Source organism: Equus caballus, chromosome 1 (assembly GCF_041296265.1).
Source record: "Equus caballus isolate H_3958 breed thoroughbred chromosome 1, TB-T2T, whole genome shotgun sequence".
Lineage (NCBI taxonomy): Eukaryota > Metazoa > Chordata > Mammalia > Perissodactyla > Equidae > Equus > Equus caballus.
Window position 1 is genome coordinate 145933470 of NC_091684.1, and position 12854 is coordinate 145946323.

Consider the following 12854-nt stretch of genomic DNA (forward strand, 5'->3'; position numbering starts at 1 on the left):
AGATGAAGTTTGAGATTCCTTTTCTTTCTGGAGGGTAGTATTCTTGGGTATTCAAAACAATAATTTAATTATATAGAACTCTTACTCTAGGAGCAATGTTTTCCACCCTTTCTGACAAGTTTGATCTCAATGCTGGTCACATAAGTGTATTTACTTTGAGAAAATTCATGGAGCTGTGGTTTGGTACTTTTCTGTATGTATCTAATAATTCAATAATATTTAGCAACACCAAAAACCATTTCTATGCATATGTACATGTATGTCTCCTGTTTTATTCTGTAGAGTAATGTTGTGGTTTTACCTCTGGGCTTTTCTTTCTTTCTTTTTTTTTTTTTAAATATAGAAAGACTATTTTATTTTATTTTTTTCTGCTTTATCTCCCCAAACCCCCCCTGTACACAGTTGTATATCTTAGTTGCAGGTCCTTCTAGTTGTGGGATGTGGGACGCCACCTCAACGTGGCCTGACGAGTGGTGCCATGTCCGCACCCAGGATCCGAACCCTGGGCCGCCGCAGCGGAGCGCACGAACTTAACCACTCGGCCACGGAGTCAGCCCCAGCCTCTGGGCTTTTCTTAATTTTTACTGAAAAATAGATCATTGTGTTTCTATCCCTAGTCAGCATTTACTTCTCTCTCCTATGTACTAGTTAATAAGTCAACTCTCTTAAATGCCTATCATGTGTGTAATTAGCCACATGCCATTCTCTTTTGTTTCTTATCTTTCCCCACCTCTGTCTCCTCTGAACTAGCTATAACATGTAATTTAGTGTGTATTTTAAAGAATATTCAGTAGTTTTTAAGTAGGTTATATTCCTGTTACTAATTTTAAAAGTAGATGAGCTTTTTTTTAATAGAATTTTATGACAGTTTATCCTCCATTCTATTCCCTACTTACAAAGCTATAAATTGTTGTGGTTAGACCTTCACTGATTTTTCCTTCCCTTCTAAGATAGTGGCCCCTAAAAGAGTAGATTGTTTTCCTTCTCACAGTCTAAAACAATTGTAAGCTCCTTTCTAAAGGAGAGTCGACAAGATTCCATGGTTGTTCTGATGAGAAATTACATTTAATCAGATGACCTGAAAACCTTATTTTACTTCCTGTTTATGTAACTCTGTTCTGTTTGACAGCATGATTCTGGAACAGAGTGCACTCCAGGAGAATCGAAGAATTTAGGACAAAAAGAAAATGGCAATTACATCATGTATGCAAGAGCAACATCTGGGGACAAACTTAACAACAATAAATTCTCACTCTGTAGTATTAGAAATATAAGCCAAGTTCTTGAGAAGAAGAGAAACAACTGTTTTGTTGGTATGTATATTGTCCCAACGTTTTATTATGAATATTTGCAAATTTGAAAGAATTATATGGTAAACACCCATGTACCCACCCACCTATATTTTATAGTTGTTAATACTTTGCTGTATTTGCTTTATCACATATTTATCAATCTATCTGTCCCTCAGTCCATGTTTTTTTGTTACACTTTAAAGTGGATTGTAGATATCAGTATACCTCAGCCCTGAACACTTCCCCCTACGTATCATTAACTAGAGTTCAATATTGTTTGTGATTCTTTTTTGTTGTTTACGTAAGTGAAATGCCCAAATCTTAAGTCCACCATTTGATGAGCTTTGACAAATGCATTCACCAGCGTAACCTAAGCACCTAACAAAATATAGAGCATTTCTATCACCCTAGAAAGTTCTTTCATTTCCCTCCCCAATCAGTCTGTGCCCCCAGCACACCCTGAGAGGCAAGCACTATTCTGATTTATGTCACCATAAATAAATTTTGCTTGTTTTAATTCATATTAACGAAATCATACAATTTGTACCCTTTTGTGGAAGGCTGTTTTCACTCAGCATAGTATTTTGAGATTCATCATTAGCATTTTGTTCCATTTTTTATTGCTGAATAGTATTGCATTGTATGAATATATCACAGTTTGCTCATGCACTGTCCTGTTGCTGAACACATGGGCTTTTCAGGTTTGGGCTAATATGAATAAAGCTGCTATGAGATTCTTTTTTTTTCTTATTGTGGTAAGATATATATATAACATAAAATTTGTATTTAAACTAGTTTTAGGTGTACAATTCACTGGCAATTGAGTACATTCACAATGTTGTGCAGCTGTTATCATAATCCATTTCTAAACTTTTTTCATCTCTCCAAATAGAAGTTCTGTAACCAATAAGCAATAACTCCTGCTCCCCTCTCTCCTCAGCCCCCAGTAACCTCTAATTTATTTTCTGTCTCTATGAGGTTGCCTATCCTAGGTCCCTCATATAAGTGGGATCGTACAATATTTGTCCTTTTGTGTCTGGCTTATTTCACTTAATATAATATTTTCAAGATTCATCCAAGTTGTAGCATGTATCAGAATGTTGCTCTTTTTTATGGCTGAATAATATTCCATTGTATGGGTAGACCACATTTTGTTTATCTATTCATCTGTTATGCCTCTCTTGTGGCATTTAGTGTGTTCTAAATATTCTACCTTGTATTATGTTTATTTGGGTCCTATTTCACAACATTATAAGTTACTTGAGGGCAAACACCAAGGCCTGCTCACCTTACACGTAAAGCATACTCACAGATGGGTTAAACGTATGACCACATAGGAGAAAGAATTGAGGAAGTTTTCCAGATAAGCATAGCCTTTTGTTTTTCTTTTTAAATTGAGATGTAATTGACATAACATTATGACCTTTTGTTTTTAATTAAAATTTTTATAGAGATAATTTAGATTCACATGAAGTTTTAAGAAATAATGGAGATTCCATGTACTCTTCAACCATTTCCCTGTAATGGTAACATCTTGCAAAACTGTACGGTACAATATCACAACCAGGATATTGACATTGATACGATCCACAGATCTTATTCAGATTTCCCCAGTTTTTCTTGTTCTCATTTCTCTCTCTGTTTGTTTAGTTCCATGCAATTTTATCACATGTATGGGTTTATGTATCCACCACCAACAAAACAGTTCCATCACCACAAGAAACTCTTAGTGTTACCCTTTTATAACTACACCCGCCTCCCTCCTGCTGTCCCCTCACCAGCCCCACCAAACCATTCTCCATTTCTAAAATTTTGTCACTTCAAAACTGTTATATAAATGGAAGCATACAATATGTAACCTTTTGGGATTGGCTTTTTTCACTCAGCATAATTCCCTGAAAAGTCATCCAAGTTGTTGCCTATATCAATGGTTTGTTCCTTTTTACTGCTGAGTGGTATCCCATGGTATGTCTGTACCACAGTTTAACCATTCACCCGTTAAAGGACATCTGGGCTATTTTCAGTTTTTGGCTATTATGAATAAAGCAGCCATAAACATTCATGTACAGGTTTTTTTATGTGAGCATAAGTTTTTATTTCTCTGGGAAGAATGCCCCCAAATCCAACTGCTGGATCACATACTAATTAATTATGTTTTTATTTATTCAAAACTGCCAAACAGTTTTCCAGAATGACTGTACTATTTTACATTCCCATTAGTAGTGTTTGAGGATCTAATTTCTCTGTATCCTTGCCAGCTTTTGGTATTTTTATTATTTTTTTGTATCCCTTTCTGATAGGTGTATAGTGATATTGTGATTTTAATTTGTATTTTTCTGATGAGTAACGATGTTGAATATCTTTTCATGTGCTTATTTGCCATCTGTATATCTTCTTTGGTGAACTGTCCATGTTTCTTGGCCATTTCTAATTGGATTGTTTTTCTGTTGAGTTTTGAGAGTTCTTTACGTAGGCTAGATAGTAGTGGTTTGTCAGATATTGGTCTGCAGATATTTTATCCCACTCTGTAGCTTGTCTTTTCATCCTCTTCAGAGTCTTTCCCAGAGGAAAAGTTAAATTTTGATGAGATCCAAATTATCAATTTTTACTTTTATTTATTGGCCTTTTCTTTTAAAGCCTTCTTTTTCTTTTAAAGGGGCAGATTAAAATTACATTGATGTTGTTTTTGTTATTGTTGTTATCAGTGGTAGTTTTTCTAAAGCTTTTTAACACAGAAATGCTAAATAGATTCTTCATTTGTGAATAGAGTTTTCACAATAAACTTTCTAACTTTTAAAAATGAGCATATTGCTTTGTAGATATTACGGGAAGGAAATTTATTTCTTAAATTAAAATGAAATATGTACCTATTATAATTTTTGCATTTAAACAGCACCTTTTCTATGTGTTTAAGCTGTTCGCAAATAGCTGATTTGAAGTAATATTTCTATATGAAATGAAAATTAATATGTAGTAAATATTGCATCAAAGGCTTTTTGGCTTTATCATTTTTCCTCTTCTCCTAAATTACATGTCACATGAATTAAAAAATGATTATTACCAGACTTTAGAAAAATCATTATTATTTACTTAGTGTATATATGCATGTGCATGCTTCTAGTTTTAGAGGGCAAAGGAGATGGTATAAAATGAAAGAGAGGGATGCGAGCTTCAGTTTCCTCCAAGATGTCCTTTAATATTTGATGTGGTTAAGATAAAATTGATCTTTCTGAATATAAAGCTAATCTTCCTAGAATATTTTTGATTCAGATATGCTTCCTGTTGGGTTCCTGTGCTTGAGATGTATTCCCTTCTACTTACTCAGTTCTCAGCTTGAAGCCTGTACTACAGTTCTTTTCCACAATGATTTGGTGTAGTAGAAGGAGAGAGCACCAGATCTTAGATCTAGGAGGCCTAGGTTTAGCCTGTGTTTTGCCCACACTGGGAGAAATGGTTTCTCGTAAGTCACAAACTCTCTCTAAGTCAGTTTTCTTTTCTATAAAATGAAGGCATTTGATTTTTATCATTTCCCTGCAGATGCTAAAGTTCTGTGATTTTGTGATCTTACAAAGAGTAGCATTCCTGTTCTAATTTTAAACTCCATTGGCAAAAATCAAAGAACTTTAAAAGAGAGCCTAAGAATTTTTCTAAAATTATTCCCTATGCTTTGACCCAACACTCTAACCTTAGTGAACCAAGATTTGACTCATTACTGCTCAACTTGGTGGGAATACAAGATATAAATAATACATGATTTTTCCATTGGGGAGCTTGGTCTAGCTAAGGAGCAAAATTAATGTGTATTTTTAAAAAGTCCCTTATTGACTAGGATACAATCAGCCAAATAGAATGTGGGAAATTCCATAGGACAAAATGACCCAATTTCTTTAATAAATAAATACTGTAAGAATAAAAAGAGAGGAAGGAACCTGTTGTATATTAACAGAACTTAAGATACCTGTCAACCAGAAGCAACCATGGGAAGAGAGGTTGGGGAACCTTGTGTGGAACTTGGTTCAGATAAACCAATTGTGAAGAGACGGTTGAGGAAAATTGAACGTGGATTGGCTTTCGATGCTATTAAGCATGTTGTTGATATTTTTAGATATGATAATGGTATTATGGGTAGATTTAAAAAAGGAAAAACTCCTTATTTCTTATATTCATCCTGGAGTATTTACAAGAACAAATGAATATTTTTGGTGGAGTTGTTTACAGCATGTTGTTGACACTTGTTAAAGCTCAGTGATTGGTACATGGGAGTTCATTGTATTATTTGTTTACTACTTCTGTGTGTGTTTGAAATTTTTGTCTAACAAAAAGTTTTAATTTTTTTCTGGTTGATGAAGCACTAACTTAACTTCTATTTGTATTTTCTGTCTAACAAAAAGTTTAAATTTTTTTCTGGTTGATGAAGCACTAACTTAATTTCTGTTTGTCTAATATAAATATACGGTCATTGTTCAATAAAGCTCAGTGTGGCATGGCCTAAATAGAAGGTTACCACTTCTAGAAGGGGCCTTAGCAGGGACCATCAGGTCAAATCCCCTCACTATACAGATTAAGAAACTGAGGCTGCCCAAAAGGCAAGTGACTTGCCGAAGGCCACATTGCTGGTTAGTGACTGAGTCACTGTTAGAATTAGGTCTGCTGATTTCCAGATTCTTAGTTTGTTCTACTTTTCTTATCAGAATTTTCTTTTCTCCCTTTGTTACGAGGCTCTGAAGAGTTTATGAATTTAAATAAAATTAAAGTGTGCATACAAGGCTTACTTTGTCTTATTTCCCTCAGAATCTGGCCAACCTATTTGTGGCAATGGAATGGTAGAGCAAGGTGAAGAATGTGATTGTGGCTATAGTGACCAGTGTAAAGATGAGTGCTGCTATGATGCAAACCAGCCAGAGGGGAAAAAATGCAAGCTGAAGCCTGGAAAACAGTGCAGGTACCTTGCTAATTCCAGTAATGGTTATGTTCCATAAAGTCACCTGAAGGCAGTTATGATAAATTTAAAACTGAGATTGAGAGATGCAGATGGTTTTGAAACTTTGACTTTGTTGTTGTTTGGTTTTATTTATTTTCTGGTGTAGCACTGCTTAGTGCACTGTTGTTGGCAGTGTGACCTAGTTGTAATTTATGTGGTAGGTGTTAAAAAGGAACATGCAAAGGATGCTCAATGACACACATACTATTTAGTTCCTAGCTTTAAAAATGTGGCTACCATCCATATTTTTAGATTTTTAACTTTAAATATTTAAGTAATATGGATTCCATGCTCTTAGAACTTAGTGTCATATAATTATTTCACTTGTCAAATTACTTCAGTAGTGATAGATATAAGCAATAGAATATTGTTTGTGTAGGACTTTTTAAATGGCTGGTCTATGTATCCTAGTTTGATTTTAGCATATAAATGTGAGAAAAATTGATAAATTGACTAATGTATCACCTAACTATGAAAAATACTGATAACTTGCCTAATATTATATCCATTTTCCATTATAGCCTTTCACTAAAGGCAAATATGATAAGAATGCTGAATATAGTATGTCTTGATTATAAAAATAAGACACTTAATCACTTTTCTACACTTACTGGAATGTTGAAATTTAGTAGCCTCTTATTCCATATATGAAGTTGTATACCAGTAGCATACTTACCATTTAAAAGATAGGGTTTATGACTTAAAAATTAGAACCATATCTGTATATATAGGAAATATTCTAGTGATTTTCTTTAATCACTTAATGTTCTTCTAGTCCAAGTCAGGGTCCCTGTTGTACAGCACAGTGTGCATTCAAGTCAAAAACTGAGAAATGTCGGGATGATTCAGACTGTGCAAAAGAAGGAATGTGTAATGGCGTCACAGCTCTCTGCCCAGCTTCTGACCCCAAACAGAACTTTACAGACTGTAATAGGCATACACAAGTGTGCATTAATGGGGTAAGCATTTGATTTATATGTTTTTTATTTAGTTTTATAAAGCCTGCTTTTTCAGAATAATTATTTGTTGACAATTAAAGCTGCATAGTTAAAGTAATTAATCTCAGTCCCTGATTCAATAATATCCCTATCTATTCCCCCCAAAGCCATGAATGCATTATGTGAAGTGCCTGGTGGCATTCGATTAGTTCCTGACATGTCTTTCATCTTGCCACTGCATGTGTTTGATATTCTCTAGAGAAAAATAGTTATACAACTAGGCATGTGACTTTGTACTGCTTTTAAGTTTTATATATTCATATTTTAACAGCCTAAATAAAATAACTCTTCTGGTCATTTTCTCTGAATGTGAAGCCTTTAAAGTTTTCTTGGCTAAAAAATCACTTTCTTCCACATGAGGAAAATTTCATCTTTCTTTTCTTATAAAAGAGCCGTAATAACCAACATAAAATTGATGCTCATCTAATCTCTTTCTCTGTGTTGTTTAGACTTTTTAAAGTTGGCGTTTCTTTAAAAGATGTACTATGTTATTTGTACTTAGTTTTTTTCCAATGTGTTTATATGATGCATTTCTGATACTCATCTATGCTCTTTTTTTCCCCACTTGTATTTCTACGTATTTATTTTGGTGTTGGAGGCTTATACCTGTCTGTCCACCACTGTGAACAAGGGGTTTGACCGGATAGGTATTCAATAATTGGTCTTTGATTTTTCTTTCAGCAATGTGCAGGTTCCATCTGTGAGAAATATGGCCTGGAGGAGTGTACCTGTGCCAGTTCTGATGGCAAAGATGATAAGGAATTATGCCATGTCTGCTGTATGAAGAAGAGTAAGGCTTTTAAAATACAGGAGTATAAAATCTGTTTCAAAACCTTATTTTCTCCTAAATTTTAAGTGTTAAACTTTATATGCAGTTTGGACAGATAATTTCTAGCTAAATCGATCCTCTTGAGAAATTTTTAAATGTAGCATAGCATTGTGTTTCTAGTATTACAGTCTCTATGGTGTTTTTAAAATGATAAACTAGACAACAACCTAGTTTTACAGCAATAATTAGCATAAACACTATTAGAAGGTTTTAAAACCATTGTAGGCACTAAGTCAGGAGTTGCTAGTTGTTTGTTTATATTGTAACATTTAAGGTGAATTGCCAATGGTGGTATCCAGCCTAACTAATGACAGTCTATATAAAATGTCATGGTAATGATTTTAGGCAGTTTCTTCCTTCCCTCCCTCTCTCTTTAACAAGTCTGATAGGAAATCTGATCTTCAACTTATTTGGCGCTTATTTTCCAGTGGATCCATCAACTTGTGCCAGTACAGGGTCTGTGCAGTGGAGCAAGCATTTCAGTGGTCGAACCATCACCCTGCAACCTGGATCCCCTTGCAATGATTTTAGAGGCTACTGTGATGTTTTCATGCGGTGCAGATTAGTAGATGCTGATGGTCCTCTAGCTAGGCTTAAGAAAGCAATTTTTAGTCCAGAGCTCTATGAAAACATTGCTGAATGGATTGTGGTAAGTACAGTTCTTATTTATAAAGAAACCTTATCTTAAAATGGTTTGATGATAATTTTACTTGGCTAGAGGTCACCAATGTTATGAGAAAATCACTTTTCTGTTCATATTGGAGTTACTTTATCTGTAGAATAATTTTTAAAGTTCAAATATCCCTGGGGATTATTTTCTTCTAAAGTGATCAGAATCTCCACATGTGTATCATTAATAGCTTGGTTAGTAAGTGATGGGAGTCATTCTGTTTTACTCTGCTCCCTGGTTCATGTTACTTCCTTCTTTGGTCCATATGATTAGGACATTTTCATGAGTCTTTTTCCTCAAGTTGTTTTGGAAAGCGCTGCTTGTTTTTATCCTCTCCCATGTCTCAATGTGACAGATAGCCAGCTGCGGGTTCTACTTCACTGAACAGGAGAGATGAAAGAGAAATTGGTGATTTCTGAAGTTTTTTTCTGAAGTTTCAGTATAATTTCTGGGTCTACATCTTGTCTGTGATAGGAAATGTTGAATAGGATAAGATCAGATACAGAGCCTTTTGCAGATTTGTTAATGATTTTGGATGTTCATCCAACGTAAATCCCCTGAACTGTATTATTTTTAAGTCCACATTTCTCCAAGTTTTACAGATGTTGAATTACCTGAAATTGTCTTAAAAGACCACTGAGAATGACTATCTCAAGTCACCTAAATATTCATATTTCTAAGTGATTACATTAAAATATCAGTAGGAAGCTTGCAAGTGATGTTTTTGAGAATGTGCTATACCTGAACTAAATGAGTTTGCTTTGGAAATTGGCTTAGAACTCTGCTCCTCCTCTCCTTCCTTCGCAATTATTTGTTACATTTTTTTTGTGTGTGTATAGGACTGAGGATGCCTTAAGAGCACACGAGGGGCTGGCCCCGTGGCTGAGTGGTTAAGTTCGCGCGCTCTGCTGCAGGTGGCCCAGTGTTTCGTTGGTTCTAATCCTGGGTGCGGACATGGCACTGCTCATCAAACCACGCTGAGGCAGCGTCCCACATGCCACAACTAGAAGGACCCACAACGAGGAATATACAACTATGTACTGGGGGTCTTTGGGGAGAAAAAGGAAAAAAATAAAATCTTTAAAAAAAAAAAAAAGCACACGAAAGGTTGTCTGTGTAGTTGTCAGCCCTTTTTGGCACTTTCTTGTTTTAATGCTTGAAAGATTGGCCCTGAGCTAACATCTATTGCCAATCTTCTCCTGTTTTTTTTTTCCCCCCAAAGCCCCAGTACATAGTTGTATATCCTAGTTGTAAGTCATTCTAGTTCTTCTATGTGGGACACCACCTCAGCATGGCTTGATGAGCAGTATGTAGTTCTGCACCCAGGATTTGAACCAGTGAACCCCAGGCTGCCAAAGTAGAGTGCGCAAACTTAACCACTAGGCCATGGGGTCGGCCCCTGGTACTCCTGTGATAACATTCTACAATAAAATTTTTGGAATTCTCTCCAGCATTAAAATGATGCTTATTATACATAGAAAGAATAATACTTTGCATGTTAGAATATGTGATTTTTAGGTATGTAGTAACTATGTAGTTGGAGGATCATTGAAATTGGATTTAGCAGACCTAGATTCTAAACCAAATAATTGGGCAATTGATTTAGTTTAGCTCTCCTTAAAATATGATATGTTACTCATTTTTGTACTCCTGTGCTTGGTGCATAATAGTTGTTCAATAAATATCACTTAAGCTCAAGGCATCTTCTGGCACTGTGGTGAACTGGATGAGTACAGGCTTGGGAATTGCACAAAGACTCAGATCGTCTTCTGGCATCTGTCAATTCTGTGACTTCAAGTAGCTTCCCTTTCTTGGCCCTTTACTTCCCTGTTTTCAACTCAGATCCAGTTCTTTTTCCTGATTATCTCTGATAAGAATAAGTTGAACTCTGATATATGTGCCTACTGTAGAGGACAATGTGTTCAAAAAGAAATCTAATAATGGGGATCTACTGCGTATTTGTTGTGCTAGATATTTTGTTTTCTAGATAGTAAATTATATCTTCTAAAAACATTTTTTTTACTTTTCTCCATTATCTCCAGTTTTGACTCACTTTATTTAGAATTTCGAAAGCTCATTTATTCCTATTTTAAAAATATTGAATAGAAGTGATCTTTTATTTAAAGTATTATTAAAATCTTTTTTCATATTTTAGATTTGAGGAGTTAGTGGAATGCTTCTTACAATTAATTGATAATATGAAGTCTTTTCTTATGCTCTGGAACTGATTAATCAGGCAGTTTTAGGTTTTTAAACGAGTTTGCCTTAAGTGAATGTAGAATGCTTTTGTTTTATACCGTCGTTGTTATTCACATACTGCTTTTTCAGATAAGAAGGTCCATAATGCCTGAAGAGTACCACTACGCCGTTGCTGCATTTGGGGGCATTAACCAAGTCAAACAATAAGATAAACATCCAATTCCTTATAAGTTATTTGTCTCATTTGTGTTACCCGCAGAGTTCACTTTTGTAGCAGAGTTTATTTTGTGACATTAATAGCTCTTGCTTTGGTATTTCATCATGTCAGGAAAGTGTCCATCTAGTTAGTAATATAGGTTATTAGCATGCTCTGGTGTAAGAAACTATGAAAGGAATGAGGGGTTAGTTTCAGTGACTTTTCTTTCCAGTGGTGCTAGGGGCATTGTCTCCTTTCTCTAGTATACTAGTATGTTTCTCTAGGCATCTTTCTCCTAATGTAGGGTAGAGTGGGAAGAACCTTAACAGTTTAATCCTTTAGGGCATGAGTTACTGACTTCTACTGGTACCATAGAAATGATATGATAAAAACTTACTTTCTTTCCTGGGAAGAAGTTGTTTTTGACAATAATGTTTTGAATGTATTTTTCAAAAATACATTCTGTATTTGCCAAGTGCCTACTGTGTGTCTGGTCAGGAGGTAATGATAAACATTCTTTGGATTTATCAAAGAGTCATCTAGTTCTTGAGAAGTTTGAGAGCATTTGTCAGTAAATCTGTTGAGACCCTTTATCATTATGTCCTTTTCTTTTTCTTTTTCTTTTTTTTGCTGAGGAAGATTCACCCTTAGCTAACATCTGTTGCCAATCTTTTTTTTTTCTTCTTCTTCTTCTTCTTCTCCCCAAAGCCCCCCAGTACATAGTTATATATTCTAGTTTGCAGGTCCCTCTGGTTGTGCCATGTGGTATGCCACCTCAGCATGGCTTGATGAGCAGTGCCATGTCTGTGCCGAGGATATGAACTGGCAAAACCCCAGGCTGCCAAAGCGGAGTGTGTGAACTTAATCACTCGGCCATGGGGCCAGCCCCCAATCTTTCTCTTTTTGCTTGAGGAAGATTCGCCCTGAGCTAACATCTGTGCCAGTCTTCCTCTGTTTTGTACGTGGGTCACTGCCACAGCATGTCTGCCAACAAATGGTGTAGGTCCGTGCCTGGGAACCAAACCTGGGCTGCTGAGGCATAGCATGCTGAACTTAACCACTAGGCCATGGGGCTGGCCCCAGTCTCCTTTTCTTTAAATAAGAGTGGAGGGTATTGTAATTCTTTTTCAGTTTCTTTCATAGTTATTGATGTGTTCAGACGTTCTACATTTTTTCTCTTAGGTTTGACACAGAAAACCATCTTTGTCCTTTATTTCTTCCAAATTTATCATTGTATTTCCCCTTCTCTTTTAAAATAATTGCCTGTTATTTGTGGCCATTTATTTTCTTCAGATTTATCAAGAGCTTGTCTTTTTATTATTATTTTGACAAGAATTAACTAGTTCTCATTTTTGAATTAATTTCTGCTCTCATATTTTGCCATAATTTTATGAACTAAGCATTAAGTATCTGTGATTCCTTATGAAAGCTTTAGGGCAGTGTTTCCCAAGTGCGTCACAGAACACTAGATCATGGGTTTGGTGGTCAAGTGAATCTGGAAAACATTGCATACTGTAGTCTCCTCTTGGAGATTTGTGAGAATATTTTGAGAAGTCCTGCAATAAAAAACTTTATAACTTCATTTTCCAAACATGCCTGACCCTGGAAACCTTTATTCATGGAAGGCTTATTAAACCCTAAACATCCTTAGAAGTCACTTGGGGGAACATTGATTAAGAGCGGTAGTTT

The 12854-nt window shown here is 35.5% G+C and overlaps 1 protein-coding gene across 4 annotated transcripts in view; it reads left to right on the forward strand.

Annotated features, from left to right (window-relative positions):
• The window catches only part of ADAM10 (ADAM metallopeptidase domain 10), a 115683-nt gene that overhangs the window by 91074 nt on the left and 11755 nt on the right, over window positions 1-12854 (forward strand). For all 4 annotated transcript variants that reach the window (XM_023616648.2, XM_070235892.1, XM_023616656.2 and 1 more), the window contains 5 exons: window positions 1130-1313; window positions 6084-6234; window positions 7049-7232; window positions 7953-8061; window positions 8529-8749. In XM_023616648.2, the coding sequence (XP_023472416.1) occupies window positions 1130-1313; window positions 6084-6234; window positions 7049-7232; window positions 7953-8061; window positions 8529-8749 (849 nt within the window). The remainder of the gene's footprint in view (window positions 1-1129; window positions 1314-6083; window positions 6235-7048; window positions 7233-7952; window positions 8062-8528; window positions 8750-12854) is intronic.